The sequence below is a fragment of the Eumetopias jubatus genome, unplaced genomic scaffold, assembly GCF_037043125.1.
Source record: "Eumetopias jubatus isolate StellerSeaLion01/CBP00866 unplaced genomic scaffold, mEumJub1_p1.0 scaffold_6, whole genome shotgun sequence".
Taxonomy (NCBI): domain Eukaryota; kingdom Metazoa; phylum Chordata; class Mammalia; order Carnivora; family Otariidae; genus Eumetopias; species Eumetopias jubatus.
Window position 1 is genome coordinate 29884436 of NW_028274812.1, and position 24580 is coordinate 29909015.

General features: G+C 44.5%; 1 protein-coding gene across 3 annotated transcripts; it reads left to right on the plus strand.

Annotated features, from left to right (window-relative positions):
• The first annotated feature begins 772 nt into the window (after positions 1-772).
• On the plus strand, positions 773-22124 carry ALDH8A1 (aldehyde dehydrogenase 8 family member A1). 3 transcript variants are annotated; one of them, XM_028125372.2, is made up of 7 exons: positions 773-910; positions 5225-5372; positions 6699-6854; positions 8436-8585; positions 12712-12968; positions 16437-16598; positions 21672-22124. In XM_028125372.2, the coding sequence occupies exons 1-7, from the start codon at positions 773-775 to the stop codon at positions 22122-22124; spliced, it is 1464 nt and encodes a 487-aa protein (XP_027981173.1). The 3 variants fall into 3 exon arrangements, with proteins under 3 accessions (XP_027981173.1, XP_027981175.1, XP_027981174.1); XM_028125374.2 differs by lacking the exon at positions 16437-16598; XM_028125373.1 differs by lacking the exon at positions 8436-8585.
• Positions 22125-24580: the final 2456 nt, after the last annotated feature.

Below are 24580 nucleotides of genomic sequence, written 5' to 3' on the forward strand. Positions count from 1 at the left end.
ACCAGTTTATAGAAATGCTCACATGCATCGTGGCTACGAATCCCTGTGTGTTTCCTATATCTGTGCATAGATGTGGTTTGTGTCCTTACTGGAGGGGCACAGCTGGGAAGATGTGAGCTGCTAGTTTCGGGATGGAGGGACTGTTCACAGAGAAGGCAGCCACGGTAAGGAGAAACAGATGGGAGATGGAAAGAGGGAGTCTGTCTTCAGTCACCTCTGTGGGGTGAGGGCTGTGATGTGTTGAGGGAAATCACATGATTTGGAGATAAACGGATTAAAGTTCATTCCTTACTAACTGCGATTTTGGACAAATTAACTTTTTTGAGGCTCAGTTCCTTGTATTATACAGGGGATTTAATGACATTCACTTTATATAGAATTGTTGTGTGGAATAAATGAGTAAATTCATGTCAAGGACTTGCTTCAGGGTCTGGCCCTCCATGTTTGAGCAACAAACAGTTTATAGTGTGAACCCAATAAAAGGAGACACATAGGTGCCTTCTGACATTTCAAAGGGCCATGGACACAAGCCAATGTTAGCTTACCATATTATTATCCCTTTCTCATAATGTACTGGAAGTCTGTGAAATATTTCTGAATACTCTTTGCTCAGAGTTTGGAGACTGGAACATAGTCCTTAGTGTCAGGCCACCTCCCAGTTTCACTGATTGGCAAATGAGGACTTTGGGGCTGGAGGTGAGGACGGGGCTCACTCCGGGTAGGGAACTGTGCGGGGAGAACCGAAGGGAGAAAGGCAGAAGTTGCCTCCACCATGGCTGGAACAAAGGCACTTCTGACACTGGAAAACTTCATTAATGGAAAGTTTGTACCTTGTAACTCCTATATCGATTCTTATGATCCGTCTACGGGGGATGTGTACTGCAGAGTGCCAAACAGTGGAAAAGAAGAGGTGAGTGGTGTGCCTGGCTGGGGCAGCCCGTTGAGCATTCCTTGGTTTCGCTCAGGTCCTGCTGATCTCAGGGGCGAGGGATCAAGCCCCGCACTGGGCTTGTGCTCCGTGCGGAGTCTGCTTAAAGGCTCTTTCTCCCTTCCCCTCAGTGCCTCCCCCCCTCTCTCTTTCTCTCAAATAAATAAATAAATCTTAAAAAAAAAACTAGAGAAAAGGTGAGTATATTCACCTAGGGAAGACGGAAATGTACTTCCTGTGTTGATGGATTTCATGTCACTTACTTTTCTAGGAGCAAAGGGAGTTGGGGAAAAGGTGTAGAATTGTTAAACGCTGGCAGGAGGAAGATTTGAGTTCTGGGAAGGTTTGCTTTGTAATGGGACTTTTAGGATGCAGGATTCCCCGGCTATCCAAAGGAGAGCGTTCTTAGGACATCTTTTGAAATGGCCTAAAGTGAAGAGTATCCCCCATTTTCAGAAAGTTCACGTTATGCCACTTTGCATTTGGGAAAGAAATACTAAGTCTGGAAACGGCTTTTTTTCACAGAAGTGAAAATCCTCTTCGTATTTCTTGTGGTTAGCGAAAACAGGTGCTAATATAAAAGTGAAGTCACCTCCTGTGAACTTTCAAAAGGGGATACCTATGCCTGGAACAAAGCCCATGACTTTGTGCAGAAGCAAGCAATTAATCAGGCAACTTAACACACAGCTGCATTTCTCAGCCATTCCTTATTAGGGGTCTAGTAAAAAGTATTATTTGTTAAGAACAATCAGTGTTTGTTTCTGTTTCCTTTTCTTTGCCAAGTGCTGCCTAACTATGCTACTATATTCATGGATTTCTAAAAAAAAAAAACAAAAAACAAAAAACTTGTTACTCCACCAAAACGAGCAAACGTGAAAAACCCAGGGATTTATTTTATATTATCCTCTAAAAATGCCTTATGTCTTTAAAATATCTAGTGAAGTAAAACTGATCATTTGAATGATGAAATGCAAAATCAAATTCCCATATATTTTTGCAATGAAATTTAAGACCATCCTTTTTCTTACTTAAAGTGCTTAATGGCACAAACATTAGAATTTTATTTGAGAAGTTCTATAAAATGTTGGAGATATATTTGATTAGTTATCAGTTATTGCATTGACAATGTAAATGTGTGATGATGGGGTGATGAATGTGGCTGATGTATGTACGCTCATCTAATGCCTAATGGATTTTATTTTTTAAGGCACAAAGAACTAGATTATTTAAAAGATAACTGTAGCCTTCATATACAAATAAGTATACGTAAATAAGCCTTCATATATACTAAGGTATTATTTCTCTTTTGTTAACTATATTTTAAACCTGTCTTGCATTAAAAAAACCTTTAGACTTGTGGACAAAAATTTGCAGACATTGGCTAATCTGTTGGTTAAACTGTAACCCACAATTTTGTTTCAAATGACCTGGGACAGTTGTGGGGAAATCCAGCTTTGTGTTATCCAATCCTCCTGGTCTCGAAGTGTTTTCCAAAGTGCAGTAAAAAGTGACAAATATGACAAATTTAGTTGAAATATTTTCTGCGGCTAATGGTTCATGCCTTTTCAGAAGATAGAATTTGGTATGGCTGCATCTGCTAGTAGAGAAATAAATATTTTGGATTTCCCAGCAATTTAAATTGCAAATATGCTCTCTGATCCCGGAAGTCCCAGTTTTTGCTGGCTTGAAAAATATTGTCAACATACAAGCTGCATGCCCAATTTTGCAGAAAGTCTCGTACAGAAAGTGTTGCTGATGCTGCTAACAGGTTTTGCTCTGTGCTCTGTGTTCACTAAGCTGTCTAACACAAATTACCCCCAATGTGAGTCATAGCAACCTACACATAAGACTCTCTCATCATCCTTTTCCACAGACGACAGTGAGCTAACATTCTCATCTCTGATGCCTAGATCAGTGGCCACACACACACACACACACACATTTGTGGTGGCATTTACATGGTAGCTTTGCAGTCTGTAAGCACAGACTGGAGTCATATTGCCTGTCTTCAAAGACCAGCTGCATCCCTTAGTATCTACTGTCTTGACTTAGAGCTGAACTTCCTTGTGCCTCAGTCTCCTTACCTATAAAATGGGAATAACAGTAATACCTGTCTTCTAGGGTGGTTCTGAGGCTGAAACAGACTAATAGATCTGAAGCCCTTAGTGTTTGGCATATAGTAAAAGCTTTCTAGGTATTAGCTTTTGCTCACATACATTAATACGTATTCTATATTACACAGACATAAGCCAACTTAGAATGACTGGACTTGAGTTTTCTGCATAGCAAAAAGCTTAGATTTTACATCGACAACCTCAGGAAGATGAGATTTTACTCTGAGCACAGGAGGAAGGAGCCCTCCTCTTGTCTGGCAGCCAGGCCTCAGGGAGGCTGCAACTTTTGGTGGAGAATACCACAGCCCACGATCCTCCTTCAGCCTGTCTGTGGGTCCACAGTAGAGATTCGGCTTTCCAACCGAAAACACCACTTTTCCAGAAATTTATAATTAAGATGAGAATCATTTCATCCTTTATTCAGCTTAGCTGGAAGTGACTCTGTTTATAAAGAAAACAGAGGAGGAGTGTGGATCAGATTTTGGGGGAGAGGTGGCTGAATTATCAAGTCCTGTGATGGCAAGAAAGATGCCCGTGGTTGCCTAAAGCCTGTGGAAAAGGATTCTGAGGGTGGGCCTGGGTGGGGGGGGCAGGGGGAGAAAGCTGTGAGTGATCATAAAGTCTTGTCATGCGTGTGAGAGGGGAGAGGGCTGAGACACAGGCTAGGGATTTGTTATCTCTGGGAAAGATGTTGCTTTGACTTTGCTGAAGATGCGAAGACTCATTTTGTCTTGCAGGAATTGGCTTTGCTTGAACCTTTCCATATATTGTTTCCTTTTGGATTTGCTCCAAAACCAGGTCTGCAAGCTATCTGTTCGGACACAGATGCCCTCCATCCCCACAGAGGCCTCTGTCACTGGGCAGAGCCAGGCAGGGCACGGGGACTGTGGCTCTGCCGTAGCAGGCCAGCTGTGGTCTTGGAGCCACAGAAAGCCGGGCTTGAATCCTGATGCTGCCACTTACTAGCTGTGTGACCTCTGCCAGGTTACTTGACTTCTCCGTGCCTCAGTTTCCTCGTCCGCAAAATGGGCATAGCAATAGTCATGGTACAGAATTTTAAAACAGGTTCAATGACATAATTTGTGTGTTTAGCATATTCCTTTATATATAAAAATTAGTCAATGACTATTATGATTAGTCATTCTGAGTGTAAATGACAATCTGAGGATATGATTTCTTTTTTTTTAAGATTTTATTTATTTTTTCATGAGAGACAGAGGGGGAGAGAGAGAGAGAGAGAGAAGCAGAGGGAGAAGCAGGCTCCCAAGGAGCAGGGAGCCCGATGCGGGACTCGATCCCAGGACCCCGGGATCATGACCTGAGCCGAAGGCAGACGCTTAACCATCTGAGCCACCCAGGCGCCCATGAGGATATGATTTCAAACAAAATTTTAGACTTGGGGCACCTGGGTGGCTCAGTCGTTAAGCGTCTGCCTTCAGCTCGGGTCATGATCCCAGGACCCTGGGATCGAGCCCCGCATCAGGCTCCCTGCTCCGCAGGAAGCCTGCTTCTCCCTCTCCCACTCCCCCTGCTTGTGTTCCTGCTCTCACTCTCTCTCTCTCTCTCTCCAAATAAATAAATAAAATCTTAAAAAAATATAGATTTTATCAGATATGTTGGATTTGGATTAAAAGCTGAGAGATTCTATATATCTACATGAAGTGAGCTCTCAGGCTATTCAAAAAAATTTTTGTATTTTGACATGCTTGAAAATGTGCGTCTATTAAAATTCAAATAGCTTCTTTCTGATGGCCGCATCTGAATACCCTGGTTGAAATGGAGAATTCTTCTTTGTTTCTGTGTGGCCCCTGATTCGCTGATTTTGCAGGTAACTCGGCAGGAGGAAGTATTGAATATTTGAAACCAGTCAGAAAAAAATTAAGTGTGGGTGGACCTGTGGATTCTGGATTCATCCAACCTTAGGAGCAATAGTCTTTTTTTTTTTTTTTTTTTAAGATTTTATTTATTTGACAGAGAGAGACACAGCGAGAGAGGGAACACAAGCAGGAGGAGCGGGAGAGGGAGAAGCAGGCTTCCCGCCCAGCAGGGAGCCCGATGCGGGGCTTGATCCAGGACCCTGGGATCATGACCTGAGCTGAAAGCAGACTTTCAATGACTGAGCCACCCAGGCACCCCAGGAGCAATAGTCTTAAGGTGACCCTCTTCCTCTTGCTCCTCAAAGATTGACGCCGCGGTGGAGGCAGCCAGAGCAGCCTTCCCCGGCTGGTCGGCCCGGAGCCCGCAGGAGCGCTCGCAGGTGCTGCACCGGCTGGCCGATCTGCTAGAGCAGTCCCTGGAGGAATTGGCGCAGGCGGAATCCAGGGACCAAGGTGAGTGCGGGGCTCAGTGCAAAGTGCAGTGGCGGCAAGGCATACCCTCCTTCCCGCTGGTCAGGTGACCTCTTGCAGACCTCTTGCCTCTTAACCACAATGGCTGGGACTCCCGGTACTTCCTCCATATTAGCCCCCAACCCGGGCCCATCAGGCTATACCGCACCTGAGCTTCTCATGGCAGAGGTGGAATTGGAAAGAAAAATCACCCAGGAGGCTTGCATCTGGCCGACTCCCGCCCCTGATGGTCCAAGCAGGTCACAGCTGAGTCCAAGTTCCAGGGGCAAGGACATAAATACACTTTGTCCATTTGGTGGAAGACACTGCCAAGGTTTTTGGCAAAGGGCGTGGATGTAGGGAGAGAGGAAGAAGAGGGCCGATCGTGCAATTCTCCACCAATTCTAGGCAGATCATTTCAAAGCAAAAGTAACTGAAGAGCCGTTACAGTCACGTTATTTAGAAAGAATTGGATATGTGAGTACTGCACTCCTCACACAACTTCCTAATTTTTATCTCCTTCCAAGAGGCATGGGTAATGGAGTAAATGTCCATAAATCCTTGCAGTAATATCTGTTAGGAAAACCCGAGATCTTTTAAAGTCATATACATGCTATACATCAGCTTAAAGTTAGGAAGCAGCCTGAGTCCAAACCCTTATGAAGATGTTTCCTGTTGGTGCTGCTGACACTGGGAGTCCCCCTGAATCACCAAAGACAACTAAGGAACAGTCCAGAAAAGCTATGTTTCTCCTTTTGTTCAATCCAGGAGCTAGGTAGGGCGTGCATGGGGCACATGGTGAGTAAGCAAGTGCCACACAGCATTATCGGGGTCCCCTCAGCCGTTCTGCCACGTGCCTATCCTAAGGACTCCATCATGTGTTGGGGAGACATTTAATATACATCATCTGTTTGTCAAAGTGGTTTTATTGTATACATTCGTCAAAGTGGTTTTATTGTGTCGTGCAGATACAGCTGTCTTAACACCCATTACTCCAACCCCTTTGTAGCATGTACAAAGCTTGGTGATTTTGAATTGAAAGAGCTGATGTGAGCAGAGTGGTAGCATCTGGTGGATTCATGATAGCCCTGAATTGTTCAGTCTACAAAGCATAGATTATTTTACTCGCTTTTATCTGATAATGTCACACCTAATTATTTCATGGTTCTATGAAACCACGGATCAGCTGTCTGTGTCGTCAGGGGATGAAGTCTCAGGCTGGAAAGAACCAAGGCTCCGTGAGCGTGAGCTGGGATACATGCGTGATCGTGTCTCCACTGTCCCTGGTGAAGTATGCCGACCGTGCTTTCTCTTGTTGACTTCTTACAGGGAAAACCATAACACTGGCAAGAACCATGGACATTCCCCGGTCTGTGCAGAACTTCCGTTTCTTCGCCTCCTCCATCCTGCACCACACGTCCGAGTGCACGCAGATGGACCACATGGGCTGTCTGCACTACACAGTGCGGGCCCCTGTGGGGATCGGTAGGTGCTGCTCAGGGAAAGCCTGGTCCGCGGGGGTGCGTAGGGATGCTCCCTCAGTTCTGTAGAGCTCATCCAAAGGAACAGATCAAGAGAAAGGAAAGAGCGGACTTCTACTTTAACCGAAAATTAATGGGCCTCAAAAATCTATTTCTGGTTTATTTTCCTTGTGTTACATTACCTGCTTATTCCTAGAACATTGTTCTCGGGAAATTACCAGGAAAAGAATAATGCTGGGAGGAGATTCACATACGAAGATTCCCCCACCCCCCACAATTAAAAAAAAAAATTATTTCCAGAGAGTCTTGTAGTTAAGAGCATGGATTTTGGATATGTGCAGGGCCACTTTCATAATATTTGTGTGCTTCAGGATTCTAATCTGAAAACCGGGAGCATAGTTTAATTTTATATTTATATATTTTAGTGTGAATTAAATAAATTAGTAAGTGTAGGGAGCTCTGAATTAGAGGCTTCCGCTTTCTTTTGGGGGACATGTAAACATGAGCAATGACTCAAAATACCCACTAGAGGTCACTGTTCCTCCAACCACTAAATACCAGTATTGATTAGTTACATTTTATGACAGGATAAATAGATTAAAAGGAACGGAAATGGAACATATTACCACTTTGGTTATTTGAACCCTTTGGAAATCATATTTTGAAGGAATTAGGAAAAGCTCAAACCTCCCTCTTAGAAGTATGGTGATACATAATGCTGAAAAAATATTGTTATCCTCTAAAGAAACGATTTTCTAACGAGAAATATAATCATATAGAATATATGTTTACTTTCACAGCTAGATTTTAAGGGAGGAGTATAAAATAAGATTAATACATTTACAAATTCAAAAGGTAGATTTTTTTTTTTTTTGGCATGTTTTATGGTTGGAAACCTGGTTGGTTTCAGGATATTGCATGGGGACACATTCTAGTTGCTGGTTCTGTTACTTATTTAGCAATCCTATCTGGTCATGAAATAGGTGAGAATCTAGAGAGAATTTTTTATTAAAAAGTCCCCTGGCTAACCAAAATGGATCTCATAGTCTGTGCATCAAAATTCACTGGCTTTACTAATCGGAAGGCTTCTACAGGACAGACTCAGAGCCCATTTGCTCTTATTTTACCAATAATTCTAAAAAGCTTGAGATTTTATGTCTTAATTCACAACAGGTTAGAAACAGTGATGGAAAAACTTAAAAAAGAAATAGTAGCTAGACAATTTGATGATGAAGAAGGAGAGAGAAGTTTAAAAAAATGTGAAGCTCAGTCTATAAATCTCAAAACTCATCACATTTGGAAACTGTTTAGTAACAGGTGACAGCCTCTTGGCCCTGGAGCTTACATTGCCCTTGTTCATAAATACAACTGGTACATCGTCAAGAAAAGAGTAAATTGTATTGATTTATAGTTTTCAAAGGCACAGTTGCTTGTAATACATTTTAGAGTTATTTCCCTGAAGTTGGCTACAAGTAAGCCAAAGCTTTATGCAGGGTGAAGGAGTTCCACGTTAATAAACCCAGTTTGGCCAGTCTAGTTTGAGGGGCCTGCCATTTTTGGCAGTGTTTCTGTTCTTCTCTTGTAGCCGGTCTGATCAGCCCCTGGAATTTGCCACTCTACTTGCTGACCTGGAAGGTGGCACCGGCCATTGCTGCTGGCAATACTGTGATAGCCAAGCCCAGCGAGCTGACGTCGGTGACTGCGTGGATGATGTGCAAACTCCTGGAGAGAGCAGGTAATAAGCGGTGGGTCTGGAGAGGCACAGGATTGGCTTTGGGGTTGCACATTTTGTGGGCTTCAGCCACCTCAGTGTCCTGACATTTTGAGAAGTTGCTTTGGATAGAAATCTGCTCAGAGCAAAATTGATTCCATCGACATCTTTGGTTTTCCTCTCTCTGATTCTTTTCTGAGAAATCCCCTTCATGCACAGGGCTGGATCACACTGCTTCCTCTCTTCACCCCTGTCTGTGCCACTGCAGGAATGGTTCCCCCGGCAGGGGGGTTGGCAGGCAGTGATGTCATTGCACAACTGTGAAGTGACAGCAGGCTTAAAGAACTCAGTCAACTCAGATACCAGCCTGCTCCAGGGATTGTCTTCAGTGGTCAATTTAAATCTTATATTTGAACCACATGTTAATCTTGATGCAAATAAGACTACTGTTAGGGACTTCTCTGGTTTGTATGGTTATATGATACCTGTTAGAAATAGCCATTTTCAAGAGATTTGAATATACCTCCCTCAGTTTTCCCCACATTTGGAGCCACTGTGTGGAAGCTGATACAATATGGCTCCACGTCCTCTTTATGTCAACAGTGTCATGGCCCTATTCAAGGTATGTTCCTGGGTACGTTCTGAGGTATAACTCAGCATAGGCACAGACACCACACCAGGGTTGGAGGGTGTCAGGGGACCCTAACTTGCAACCCACAAGAAAGCCCCTTGCTATTAGGTCCCTCAGCTCAGGTCTCCATACACAACCTGGATTGGAATGATGGGTGGCTGTCTTTCTGTCTGTCAGTCTCTGCTGTTTGTACTTCCTTCAAGCCCACAGAAAAGGTAGCACTGGGCTCACCCAATCCATAAAGTAGGCAGTTGGAAAGAACCCATATCTCCCTCTTCTGGATACCTTATCTCTCCAAGCAGAAACATACATATTGGCTTCCAAGACAGTTGGGCCAGTTCTTTACTCTAGGATTTAGATGGCAGGTTGAACTGCGTGGCCTTATGACCCTAGTCTAGCTTCCCATTTCCCTTGTACTGTACAGAGGAATGAGGTGTCCCAGCTTCAGCCTTTGGGGTGACATTTATGGATGCCCTAGGCTTCTGGAGGGTTATGATAGAAATGTGCCTACCTCTCCCATGTCCCACAGGTGTCATTCCTTCTTTACATGAGGGATCACATTCTAATGCCATTCTTTGCAAAATTAAGTGCCTAGTGTCTACAGAGGTACAAGGCCTTTCCTCCCTGTCTGTTGACTATAGATTCCCTGGAGTGGACAGAAGTGGGGCTGATGCTCTGCTGTGATCTATGTTGGGGAGGGCAGCCATGCAGGTGGGGTGGGGCCACAGAGCTGTGTTCCCAGAACCACTCTCTCTTGAAGTCAACCACACCTTGATCTATGATGATTTCTCTTCCCTAAGCACTCTCCCCTTCCATACACCCAGCACCTGGTCTACACAAGAGTTTTACATTTCCATGTATTTACACAGCATTGATCTTATTTCTTGTGAATGAATAAGCTTATTATACCAAGACAGTTCTTCCCTCCTTCCCTGCCTCTGCTGGCTTTGCTAAACTTTCTTCCTCTGGCCACCACGGAGAGTGTAAGTCTCAAATTGCACCTGTCTTAAGCCCTCAGTTTCTCCATTTGGATTGAGAATCTGTACGAGACATGTTTAATATTGTGTAAGAAAAAGAAAGCTAACATGACCTGCTGGTGCATTCTGGATATTTAAAGAGCCAATCCTTGAGTCCTGAGCATTCAAACAGACTTGACAGATGACCTTTCTGTGCAGTAAAATCATTTAAAAAAGTATACAGTGAGTACCTCTTTTATAATTCTAGAATATTCATTTCTTCTTGGGGGCACCATATGTATGCCTCATTCCTGGAGTGTCCACTGAAAGCAGATTTCTGGCCCTTCCTAGTTTTGTTTTGCCCAGTGGAAGCTTGTTGCCACTCTGCCACATCCTTGTCCCTGGTGAAGGGACTTTATGCCCTGTGATGTCTGTTAGCCATTTACTCTGAGTTTTACCAAATTGTTATTTGCCAATGTACATTGTGCCTTCTTTCTCTCATAACTGGCATATCTGAAGGGCAGAGGGCAGTTGTCTCTAGAAAAGTTTCGGTACTGTCTTGATCAAATGGCAAAGTGGTGCTGAGAAATAATGGCCAGTAGGTAGCTCTTAACATATTAACACCAAAGTTCAAGGAAATATAAAGCGTTAATGCCATTGTGTAGAAGGCAATTGGCCTGCTGAAATGAACTCATTTTCCCGGGGTGATACCTATGTGGTGTTTCTAAGTTTTCTTCACTCTTTGTTAAAATGCTGTTGTATACATTAGAAGTGATTTGATCCATTTTTGCCTTTAGGATTTATAAAGCCCAATAGTCCACCTTTTCTTGCCCCCAAACCCCAATCAGAAAATATCCGGCAAATATTCACATGCCCACTCTCTGATGGAGACGCAGGACCCCAGCCTGCAAATGGTGGGAAACTTGTCCTTGTTTCTCTGCCATCGACCACAGTGAGGGCCCCTCTCCTGAGCCTCCTCTTTGCCCCAACGCAGGGCTCAGCTGCTGTCACATGGTGCCTGGCCTTGGACCTCCCCTCCATGGCAGTGACCTGTGATCCAGGACCGACCCAAGCTAGATTTTAAGAAGTGTGCACATGTGTGTAAAGGCGGGGCCATTGGAGGTGAAGCTCTGCCAGATACCACCATGAGTCACTGACCTCCACACCTGTCTCCAAGGCTCAGCTGAAGGGGGCCTTGTTTGTCCCCTCAAGTGATCAGGCTAAGGTTCTGGCTCGATGGGAAGGTGTTCTGGATGATAATGGATCATCGGTGAGAACTTGTTATTTATACTTGAAAAGCATATTCTGGAAGAGATGGTTTTAATCCAACAGAGTATGTTTCTATTTAGGACAGAATGTCCAACCTGGACAGGGAAAGATAGTGGGAGCAGGGAAAGTAGTTCAAAAACCTTACATGTTGGAGGTTTTCTGCATTTGCTGTACTTTGAGGCTGCAGAAATATGGGGAATAAACTCAGCTAACCTCCAGACAAACCCCAAGAGCTTCCTGGACACAACACAATGGCACACAGATTTTCTTTCTGGACACGTAAAGCTTTCCAGAGTCAAGGACCATTTCTGATTTGGATAATGTACAAGAAACCTTCATTCATTCATTCACTTAATTATTTGTTAACCATCTACACCAGGTTTTGCCTCCTAGTGGCTGCTATTTGACTTCACTTTGCCTCAGTTTGGATAAGGTGAGGATATTAATCCTACCTACCTCATCCAGTTGCTGGGAGATCTAAATTGCTTCCAGGAATGATTGGCCTACAGTGAATGTGAGCATTGACTGCTATTAATCTATCTGGCAAACTAGGGCCAAGGCACAGGGGGGACTGTGAAGAGCAGAACACAGACACCATTTTTGCCCTTAGATCGTGCACCTGCCAGTTTTGGCTAGGCAATAAACAAGTAAAGCCATAAACACATAAAAAAATACACGCAAACGTAGGGCAGTAGGGTCTCATGCTAGAAAGATGGGGGCACCTGTTTTAGGGTGTACTTGGCACTTTAAGTCAGTCCTAGAGTGTATGTCCACATCATGGGACACAGGGACCTTTAACTCAATGCTCACCTTCCTGGAGGAGCCCTCCCTCCCTTCCCTGGGCCCAGACAGTCAATTTCTTCTTCCCTCCACTTCACATTTTCACACTGAATTGTGACTCCTGAATGCCAACTTGGAGCAGGGCTCTCCTACCTTACAGGGCTTGACTTGCCTGAGGATATCTGTATGCTCTCAGCCTCTGATGCCTAGTTAATATTATGGAATGAATTAATTAGAATGTTCCACTCTTCATTTTTCTAAGCCAAAGCACCTGGAGAAATCCCACCTCGGGTGCACTGGAGGTGGAGGTGGTGCTATAGTCTTTGTTATTAAACTAGAGACAGCCATAAAAGTCTACTCCCCCCTCCCCATTCAAGCTACTGCACTTTCAAGGAGAACCTCAATGTCACCCGAAGTTCTCAACATACTGAGAAGAATTACTGTTGTAATTTCTGTTACTGTTTCTGTATCCTATCTGGATACAGACCTGGAGACTGTTCTGTTTCCTGTCTAGGTGTCCCACCAGGTGTGGTAAATATTGTGTTTGGGACGGGGCCCAGGGTCGGCGAGGCCCTGGTGTCCCATCCAGAGGTACCCCTCATTTCCTTCACGGGGAGCCAGCCCACAGCTGAGCGGATCACACAGCTGAGTGCTCCCCACTGCAAGAAGCTGTCCCTGGAGCTGGGGGGCAAGAACCCTGCTATCATCTTTGAGGACGCCAACCTGGAGGAGTGCATTCCAACGACTGTCAAGTCCAGCTTCGCCAACCAGGTGTGTCCTCTGTATTGGTTTGGTTTGTTTTGAGTTTGTTTGTTTGTTTTTAAACTCTGTGACCCAGTTAGGCTGGATCTGTTTCATTAAAGTGCCAAGCCAGGAGTGAGTGGGTTAATCTGTTTCCCTCTTTTCCCTATTTCAGGGAAAGGAGATTGTGACATTGTGTTATTCCACTGACTCTGTTTTGTCTCAGTGTCCACCTGTGGTTCTTGTAGAATCATAGCTTCTGTTGGGCAAGCTCCAGTTCTTGAGCTTTATCAGGTACCAGCCATGGGTAAAATGATTGATTGTTTGCTTCTCCAAGCTTTTTCGTCCCTTTATTCATAGAGTCACCCCCATTCTCTTCTTGCTGTCTAAATGTCTTATCTCCAGTAAATCTTGTGCTCCCCCAAAAACATCCCAAATGCAGCACACAGTTAGAAATAAATGCCTAAACCAGTCTAGAGGACGTTTCTGATGTTGGAATCATGGATGTCATAGAGTCACAGGCAACTTCGCATCTCCCGAAATTATGTGACAGATGTTTTTTCTGGAGGCCGCAGTTCTCAGCAGATTCTTCGAGGTCTGGTATCCCAAAGGGTTAGGAACACTGACCCAGGTAGACCAAACTGTAAGCCTCACAAAAAGGGCACCTGTGTCTGTTTTGGGGCCGCGTTTGACCTTCAATGCCCAGGATCAGGCTTAGGGTAGGTAGAGCAGGTGTGCACAAATACTGAAGGATTTTCTCCAAAGGGTCTGCTTTTTAAAAATTTTAGCAGCAAACAAAGAATTAACTAAAGAGTTAGAACCACCATAGAAAGAAAGATGAGTGAAATGAGATATATATTTAACTTGCCCAAGTTGCCATAACCTTTTGCACCTTCATTTCTTTACCTGTGAAATCATGAAAGTAATAATGATGCTTTCCATTAACGATTTTGTGAGTTGTAGAATGAAAATCATTCTTGACAGTGGTTATTTTTGTGATCATTATAATTTTAATTATTTCTCTCACAGTAATTCTTAAGAGAAAGTGGCTTTGTTCTGTATCTCTCTGTATACCTCTATATACAGGTACATCTGTATCTAGAGAGAGAGCTTTTCTGGATCAATAGACTTAAATTTTAGATTTTAGAAAATAGATTTATAATTTTATGATACAGCTATTTTAATCATTAAAATAAACAAGTATCAAGTATCAAAATGAACAATTAAATCAAGCATTTGGGTGGCTTATAGTGACAACATGGGGAGTGGGGACAAGCTGTGCACTGAGAATCAGCTGAGAGGAATCAGGTGAACTTTGCATGAAAGAAAATGCACTGTGAGCGTGGAGATGGACTGTAGCTTCTTGGCCACCGGGACTGTGCCAGGACTTGAAATTGCTGAGAGAACCTTCCTCTTGGGGGTATTTTGAATGTCAGTGGGGAAGAGGACTGGAACCCAACTAGCTAATTCAAGACAACAAGCAGATTTTAGGCAAACTAGAGGGGCTCATTTCTTTTTCCTTAACCGAGAGATGAGTCCCACGTAGTGAACACTTCTTCCTCAGTTGAACATAATGGGCCACTTTGAAACATCTCTGTCACACGTAGTCTCCTTTGGCTGGGGGCACACTCACACTTCAACACGCTGTGGGACACAGAAGAAATGAATGCGGACTTCCACATCACTCAGACTGAAGTTGAAACTTCCTGTGTCTGGTGGCCTTGGGCTTGTGTTTGTTCAAAGCTCCATTTCCTAATTGTAAGCTGGGAAAACTACTGGACCACAGAATTATCATGAGAAAAGCACCCTGCACGGTGCCTGACACGCAATAAATAATTTCCCTTTTCTCATTTCCTTGAAAGTCATGCCACTAGAGATCCTAGCATTACCTATGCTTTCCTGGCACCAAGTAAGCTGGAAAAACCTGACTGGGTAACCCCTCAACTCTCTTTACCACACCCTCCCTTCCCACACGGCAGAGGGCACTTGTGTCTGGAGATTTCCCAAGCTAGATATGCAGATGGTTCTTACAGTGATCCTGGGTTGCAGAGAGAATTTTTTGTTTCAAAACAATGATGATTTAATTTGGACAATACACCTTTGCCCAACTGTCAAAATAATTAGAAATATTCCATCCTTAGGGTGGTTGTGAAGATCAAATATACATGTGGTGAAAATTGTTACTTACACAGATATATATACTTACCATACATACATAATGCTTTGAGATGTCTAGACTGTGGTTTGTAAATGATCGCATGCTATATTCAAACAATAGTAAGGATCATTTTTCACTCAGGCTCCTGTTAGCACCTCTGCTCAAAACCTAAAGTATCTCTATTCGGATGTCTGTTAGGCATCTGAAACTTAACCTGTGCAAAGCAGAACTGTTGATTTCCCTCCCTCTCCTTTCCCTGCAATACCACTCCTCTCCCTTGGGCTTGCTTTTCGGGGATAGAACATTACCATCTGCTCTGCAGCTCCATCAAAAACTTGGGACTCAACCTTGTTCTTACCCCCCAGCCTTCTGTCTCACTAATCCATCAACCCATCTTGTTGGCTCCATTATTCTAATATATCCTGGAATCCCTCACTTCTGAGAGCATTGATACCAGTTTTCTTGCACCTTGGGCTCCCAAGTCCCTTTACGAATCTGGTGACGTTGGTGGACACCTATCACTTTGCTCATCTCCACTGTTCCCGCCCTGGTCCAAGCTACCTCCACTTACCTGGACTTCTGGAATACTCTCTGAACTCTACTCTCGTAGACCCGACTCTCGTTCTCTTCCATTCTATTCTCCACACAGCTGCTGGAACGATCATTTAACAATGGAAATCTCATCATATCATGCTGCAGCTTAAAGCCTTCCACGCTCTTTTCATGATACCGGGAGCAAGATGCAAACTCCTTTGTGAGCCTGTGGGACTCCGCGTGGTGTGGCCTTGCTCCTCACCTCCTGCCCTCCTTTCCTATCCTTCCTTCCCCTCATTCTGTCTCCACTCCCGGGCTCAGCCCTGCTCGCCTTCTTGCCTTGCCTCACACACCACACCACTGCAAGCACGCTCCCGTTGCAAGAAGCCGCTCTACCCCGCCTGCTGAGCATTGCCTTCCTCCGCGTTGCCTGGAGCTCAGCTAGGCCCTCCCCATCAATCGAGTGTCAATTCAAATACCTCCTCTTCACAAGGGCCTTCCAGAACTCCCTCTACTAAAAGGGACTAAAAGTGGCACTTTTCCATTGATTTCTATTCCCATCCTCTGCTTAATTTTCTTGTATCGTTTTGCTCATGACCTGAAATTATATTGATTGAACACATCTACTTGTGCTGTTGTCTGACTTCCCCACAAGAATGTGTGTTCCCTGTGGTGGGACTTTGTTTTGTTGATCAGTGTTTCCCATGGCTGAGACCTGTACTACGGGCAGGTAGGTGCTCAGAAATGCAGGGTGACCTGCCCATGAAGGAGTGTGTCTTGTCGTCCTCATGTGTCATTCTTGACAGGGTGAAATCTGCCTCTGTACCAGCAGAATCTTTGTCCAGAAGAGCATCTATAGTGAATTTTTGGAGAAGTTTGTAGAAGCTACCAGAATGTGGAAAGTTGGCATTCCTTCTGATCCGTCAGCCAGCATGGGAGCTCTGATAAGTAAAGCTCATTTGGAGAAAGTAAGTAAATCTCCGTGATGGAAGTTTGGGGAGAAGCTCAGTGTAGGGCATAGCACACAGTCATGCTTTGAAATGTTGTTAATTACCACCCTACTCTTAAAAAAATTCTGACTGGTAGGAAATGGCCTCTGGATACAGAGTCTGCAAATGTTAGATATGAATACACAAATGTAATCCAGGTTAAAGCAGCATCTACATGGAATGAATGAATTTGAGAAGTCAGCATGGAGATCCCATCGAGAGTGAGGAAGACAAATTTCAAAACATAAGGGTCAGCTGATAAGAATGATGTGGACTAAGGGTGGCAGGAATTTCCATTGATAAAAGTTCCCAGTGGAGGGCGCCTGGGTGGCTCAGTTGGTAAAGCGACTGCCTTCGGCTCAGGTCATGATCCTGGAGTCCCGGGATCGAGTCCCACATCGGGCTCCCTGCTCAGCGGGGAGTCTGCTTCTCCCTCTGACCCTCCCCCCTCTCATGCTCTCTATCTCATTCTCTCTCTTAAATAAATAAATAAAATCTTAAAAAAAAAAAAGTTCCCAGTGGAAAGGGTTCTGCCTGTGGCTTACAGCAAATGGAATTCTGGATGTGCCAACAGGCATGATCCAGATTATGTGGTCCTTAGTGGGTAGGGTTAGTGGTGGTCTATGTGGGAGAAGCCATTGATGGCCTCTGGCTGGTTTGTGGAATTTAGGCCTTTAAGGTCATCTTAATGTATTACCTGATGTGACTCCTAAGATAAGTCATAGAATGTTGGAGCTGGAGGACCTTGTTTTTAGCGGTGGTAACTGAGACCCACCAAGGAAAATCTGCCCCCATCAGTTGGCCAGTGAGGGACAGAGCCTTTACTTTAGTTTGTAGAAATCTTTGACACTGCACAGATTTGGGAGATTTACTATATTTTAACTTTAACAGTTTTTGGGGGGTCTATTTATTCTGTTTTCTCAGTGAACTAGGAAGCAGGGTGAGGAGGGGAGAAGGTACAGAGGGTTCAATAGGGAGGAGAGGGTGTGAAACACTCCTGTAGGCGTGTACAAAAGCCAAGAATCCTGAGCGCCTGGTGGCTCAGTTGGTTAAGTGACCGCCTTCAGCCCAGGTCATGATCCTGCGGTCCTGGGATCGAGTCCTGTGTCTGGGCTCCCTGCTCAGCGGGGAGTCTGCTTCTCCTTTTGACCTTCCCCCCTCTCATGCTCTCTCTCTCTCAAATAAATAAAATCTTAAAAAAAAAAAAAGCCAAGAATCCTAATAGATCTAAACCACAAATGATATTTGATTTTTTTTTTTAAGACTTGAAACATTGACAAGGTTTCAGGCCCGGTGTCAACCTCTCCCTCACGTATCTTAGCCCAGAGATGCCATCTTTTATGAAACCAAATTACGCTGGAAAGACAAGCGTTTATTTAACATGTTGGTTGGACTTTGTTTGCTTACTGTCATTTCAATGTAGTATACTTAGGTGCCATGAATAACTCTGAAAATGGTGACGCTTACAGTTAGCAGGTTTTTTTCTGACCATATTCAAACATAATCCCAGATTTATCTTTCAAACAGAAGTTTTTAAAACTCCCATGTATTTTTACCATCATGTGTTTTCCATCTCGGTCAAATAACTAAGAATAGAAGTAAACTTTCTATTTTGGAATAACTTAAGATTTATAGAAAAATCTCAGAGATAAGGCAGAGACTTTCTATATCCACTCACACAGCTTTCCCTTTTATTAACATCTTCCATGTCCACAATACAATTGTCCACACTAAGAAACCAACGGTAGCACCTGACTATGAGCCAAACTGCAGACTTTTCAATCAACTTCTCTTGACTTTCTTCTTGATCATTATAGAAAATAATTTTTCAGCCACTTGCTTATTAAAATAAAGTACAATTAATTACTCTGTACTCATCTCAGAAATCTCCATGGCTCTACTGCTTTTAAGGAGAAAGATTTTGTACACACAGTTAAAATTTTCAAAATAGTTTATCATTCGCCAATGTATTTCCTTTTTCTAGGGAAGAACACTAAAGATGTATTCGCATTACCCCACCACATGTAAACGTGCTGCGGTCCATGCAGCTCTCTTGTTTTGTGGTCCTACTGACTGGATCTCTCCCCGCTAGAGTAGAGTGCCCGTCAGGTGGGCGTACATTGCCTCCCCCATGTGAAGCCCCAGGGCTGTCCTGCTGAGGCTCCGAGGGTTCCTCGACATCTGCCATCCTCACTGCTCCACCCTGAGCACGAGTGCCCAGATGCAGGGAGTCACAGCTTCCCCCTCTGAGTCTCCCACCAAGTGGACCCACGATGGGGGGCTTGCAGATCCATTCTTGTGGGGAGGCCCTGGGTATCTCAGCGCTTGAGAAAGAGAGAGCTAATGGAAGCCTAGTAGGGCCCTGTAAGTGTGGCCTTCCCAGTGGGACTCTTTTCAGTTTGGTGTGATGCTTCGGAGATCAAGGAGGGAGTGGACACGATCCACTGGTAGTCATCTTTCCTCGCCTCTCACCAAAAAAGCTGTGGGGGCTGTGTCCAAGGGAGGCCTGGCGGCCATCTTTGTATTCCACTTCTCCTCTGCAGTTTGTCTGTGTCTTCTTTGAAGTAAACTAGCCCTGCAGAGTCTGGGGTCTTTGTGTCCATCTTACTTTTGTGTGGTGGTCATGACAGATGGTGAGGCAGAGCCAGAAGAGTCCAGTTAGAATATGTAGAAGCTGTTCCGTCATGGCAGAGGGCTCAGAACCTCAGAGAGACGCAGCTTGCTCCTGCGTGGGTGAGAGACGCGCCTGCCTCCCAGTGATACAGGTGACTCTGTCCTCAAGGAGTGAAGAAAAGGCTCTCTGCCTGTTTCACAGGTTGCTTTTTGTTTTTGCTTTAGTTTTTCTTTTTACCCCCTCGAATGCTTTTCCACGTGACTGTCTAGAGCCTCGGGCTAGATGCCAGCCTGCCCCAAGATGCAGGAAATCGGAGATGGAATTCTGAGTGTTTACAGTGAGGCTGGCAGAGCGCAGGGCACGTTCGCGGGTGCATTCCCCAATGGGGCAGGCTGCAGGCTGTTAGCAAAGGTCCACTTCTGCAGGTTGCTATCTTCTTTTGTCGGGTGGGCGCGTCTTTGAAGTCTCCCAGCTTGGAAGCGTCAGATGGTGTGTTATACCATCACCTTCTTCATCAACAGCACCAGTTGGTGACTGGCATTCAAAAGACTTACTGCAAGCCAGGCATTATGCTCAATATTTTACATACATTTTATCTAAGCTTGCGAATAGGTGGGAATGTTAATCCCATTTTTCAGAGGGGAAACTGAGCATCGAAAATCCCTCAGTGAGCAAGTGGAGGCTCTTGAGATTTGAACACTTGGGCTCCCCCGCCCGCTCATCTGACCTCTGTGCTCAGATTTTATGGGCAAAGCTCCGAAGTACTAACTGCTCTCTGCTCTCAGAAAAAGTTTTGTAGTAATAATTTATTACATTTTATGGCATATTACCAGTCACAACATTTTCTTTTTTCCATATTTTCCTGAAAATCTCAGTTCCTGAGCTGCTAGTATAGATATCATTCTATCATCCAGAAAATATATTTAGTTTAGTGTGAGTCAGCTTACGTATTAAAAATTTTGAAAAGTTCACAGTTTGAAAACTGATACTTTCCTTCATATTTTATTATCCAAGAGTCTCTAAGAGATAATCATGAGATTCCATATAGACGAGATAATCTAAAGCCACTCCATGTTTGAATCACGGAAAAAAGTTCTGGTCCTGTGTTCAGCAGGCGCCCCTGGAGATCTCTGCCTCGACTTCCCCTGTTCACGCGCTATGCTGCCTTTGGCATCTTTTAATTAATCTGAGTGGATTGTTTCAAGAGGAGTAAGAGAATAGGGGAAAGAGAAGTCCAGACCTAATTTAGTCTCTAACCACAAACTAGACAAGGGCTTTTCTGGGAAAACTTTGAGATCATTGGTCATGTTGGGGGAAAATGTATAACAGAGCAGAATACGAACCTGTTCCAAATAATATATTTTTTAGAAGTCTTTGACTTCATGGCTTATTAAGTGTTCTATAAACTAGAGCAAAATCAATGATAAAACAACATTACTTTTTTATTTTTACATGGCAAACACATAGCTCTACATTGACTATAGTTCTACAATGGAGAACTTATCTAATCCTGGGGCAGAATGCTCAGATAAATATTTGATAAGTAGGGAGCCAAAGTATGACTTCAAAATTTACCCTGCCTTTGATGTACTGCTTAACTGTTGTTCTATACTTTTAATTTTTGGGATGACTTTTCTACTTTTCCTATACTTATAATACCCCTGAGGGGTAGGATAATGTATCATTGTGACTGCAATGAAATTTCCATATATAAACGTACATATCATTTTATAATAGGTCATTTCTACAACCATGGTTAATAAACATCTGTCACTGTCTCTGAGTTATTGGGTTTACTTATTACATAATTTATTTCCCATTATAGTTAGCTATTCTATATTAACTGGACATATTTTCAGAACATAATCAGTAATGATACTAGAAGTTAGAAATGATTTGTTCTAGAAGCCTAGCTATTGAAGGGCATCTTGGCCTTTCATGAAATCTTATGCACCATTCAACTTCCCATGTTCTGCAATGGACAGAGTCCCCCCAAAAGTGAGAAACTATTCTTTTGTGTATTTAACTACTGAATATACCTGAGTGTGAATTCTAGCTTTCCTGTTTATTCATTGTGTGAACCATCTACCCTTTCTGAGGCTCAATTTTATCATCAGCAAATAGGGGATAATAATACATAGCTAATAGAGTTCTGAGAGAATTAAATGAGAATGTATGAAAAGCATTTATCTACGTGCCTGGAACTTAGATAGTAAAGAAATTACTCTCCTCTTCCGTATGAGGGCTGGATGCCCAAATGATGGTCAGAGCACTTCTGCCCTCAGGCTTAGCAGCTGAGCAATAAGATAATCAACTTTAGATTTCTTAGCAATGGCCTTCTACATATTTCCTAGATGATTAAAAAATATTGAATTTTCTGCTGCTTTGTGTCAATCCAAATGGTAAGATGTTGCTAATCCTGGTTTTCACCCACGCAGGTCAGAAGTTACATCAAAAAAGCCCAGATGGAAGGGGCCCAGATTCTGTGTGGTGAGGGGGTGGACACATTGAACCTCCCCCGCAGGAATCAAGCAGGATACTTTATGCTTCCCACAGTGATAACAGACATTAAGGATGAATCTTGCTGCATGAAGGAAGAGATATTTGGGCCAGTGACATGTGTTGTCCCCTTCGATAGTGAAGAGGAAGTGATTCAAAGAGCCAACAGCATTAAATACGGACTGGCAGCCACAGTGTGGTCCAGCAATGTGGGCCGTATCCACCGGGTGGCTAAGAAGTTGCAGTCAGGCTTGGTCTGGACCAACTGCTGGCTCATCAGAGAGCTCAACCTGCCTTTTGGGGGGATGAAGAGTTCTGGGGTAGGTCGAGAAGGAGCCAAGGACTCTTATGAATTTTTCACGGAAATCAAAACCATCACCATTAAACACTGACCTTGGCCGGTGGAGAAGCTGTTATGGTCCATTCCTGGCTGCAGAGGATCAGTCGTCCAATGCAGTGAGCAGATGTGCCGGCATAAAATCCAGCCATATCTTGGCTCCACGGGTTTTCTCTACCCTATCCTCAGTAGTCTGTACTTTTATTCGTTGTCAGAGAGGATGTCTGTTTTCACTGTGAAGTCAAAGAAGAGACTTCTGAGCAGGAAGTCACAAAAAGGAAGCCAAATAATCGTCAGGTTCCTTCTCTGTTGTGTCTTCGCTCTAGTTTTTTTCATCGTTTTGATCAAATTCTTGGAAATTTACAGATAATAATTTTTTTCATTTTTAAGTATATATATATATGTCAATGATAAACATAACATGGAATTTGTCAGAGGAGGTCTATATGGTAGGTCCCACTAAATAAATCTGTCCGAGGACAAAGAAAATTAAAACAATGACTACTTTTGGAGGAAACTTGAAGCAAGAAGAGGAAATAGTTTGATCCCTTTCGACTCTGGAGTCTAATCAATTCCAATTCTTCGCGTCTGTCTCTCATGAGGCTTACGACCCACTAATCCTAAAAGAATAGATGTTAGGCAGTTTCGGTAGCCGGTATGACCTACGCCTTCTTCTTGAATTATCCTTTATTGCTCTTTATCCCCATCCTCTTAGGGGTATGGACTTTATGCAAAGTAATAAAGGTGTTTCTCATGGCTTTTTTCTGGATCCCCTAATGATCAGAGGAGAAAACCAAGGTTTACAGAGATTAAAGTAGCATGCTCAAGGTCACATGAATGGTATGGGGCAGAGGAAGGATTTGAACCCAGGGCTGGCTCTCAGTCTCCAAAACCATGATCTCTGACTACCTCACACTTGCCTTGGGTTCATGCTCCAGAAGTAGCCACATACTTTTGGTTCATGGAACACATCGTGTTGGGTCTCCTCTCCATATCTCCTCCCTCCCTCTCCCCTTCTCCCCCTCTCCCCTGTCCCACTCATCCATGTAAGCCAGGAACTCTTCGGGCACAGCCCTTCCTACACCAACTGAAACCATCTGTCTGCATGGCTGACTGCCCAGCTGGACAGGAATTGCCTGAAGGCCCAGGCAGGTGCTAATCCCCCCCGAAGTCTCCATTCCCAGCACAGTGCCTGGCACACAGAAGGTGCACAAAACAATTTCCAGGAACGGAATGAGGTCTTCCCGGTGCTCTGGGGTTATTTGTAGCATGGTGTATGGGGATAGGGGTTGGGTCAGAAGGGGGACAAAATAGTCTTCACCGTTTGTGTAGGTTTTCGGATATGTTGGCTTGTTCACAAATGCTGAAAAACATAAGCCCTTTTGAGGTCAAGCACTGGTATTGGATCATATCTGGTTCTTAGCTTCTCCCTCCCCTCCCCTCTCCTTTTCTCACCTGCCCTGTTCTCCAGCTCAGGCCCCGGAGTCTTCATTAGTTAAATCTAGGATCAATTCCTAGAGTCAGTAGGAGGAATTTGAGCAGCTCCTAGTCTCTAAGAACCCACATCTTTGTTCTTGTACCTGGTCTAGCCCAAGATCATCCTTATTTCTGAGACCTAAGCCACGTCTTGATTCCACATTCTGCTGACTGAAGGTCTTTGCTCCCTGTGCCTCAATACCCGCCTCGCGCCCCCCACCCCTTGTGTTCTGCCTCCAAGACTGTTCTCTAGGACATGGAGCTGGCCCTGCTCCTGTCCCTTCTTGTCTGGGCTCTGGATCCTGTCTTGTGGAGGAGACTGCTTCCTGCTGACAGACAGACATTCTGGATGCCATTTCCCTCGTATGTGCCTCTTTGGATCTTCAGAAGCTTCTCCCGGGCTCATGAGGCAGTCTCATTAACGCGTGTTTGAGCAGATGCTGTTCTTCATCACGCCAACACCGGCCCAGTTCTCAGTTGTGAACACCAGTGCCTTTGATGTCTTAGCACCCCACGGGGCCTTTTTTCGTTTGTTCTAGTCTACCGGGGGGGGGGGGGGTGGTTAGTTCCAAGACCTTCCCCTCCCAGGCCGTCCCACACGGTCTCAGGCCCCACGTCAGCTTAGGGTGCCCTGTGGGTCTGTGCCGGCGCGACGACAAGAGTCCGGCAGTGGAGCGCCTTGGTGGCTGCCAGGCCCTGGGTCCCCGGCCTGCCAGACTCAGGGCTGCTCAGGAAAACACTCAGAGGGGATGCACGATCATATCTGTTGAGTTTTATTTCTGAGCTGGGTGATGGGTGCTCGGGTGTTTGCTATAGTCTTTCACGCGTAGGAACTACATGCCCAAATGGGAAAGTGCATCGCAGTGACGGACAGCCTGGCGCCTGCGCGGAGGAAGATGAGCGCGTGTAGAGCCCCTCCTCCTGGCCGCGCCGTGGGGGTGCCGGCTCCGAGGTGGCCTCGTGCGAGAGCCGGCGCTGAGGGGGCGGAGACTTCGGGGACTTCGGGGAGCAGACCTTCGGAATGTGCTTAGCGGT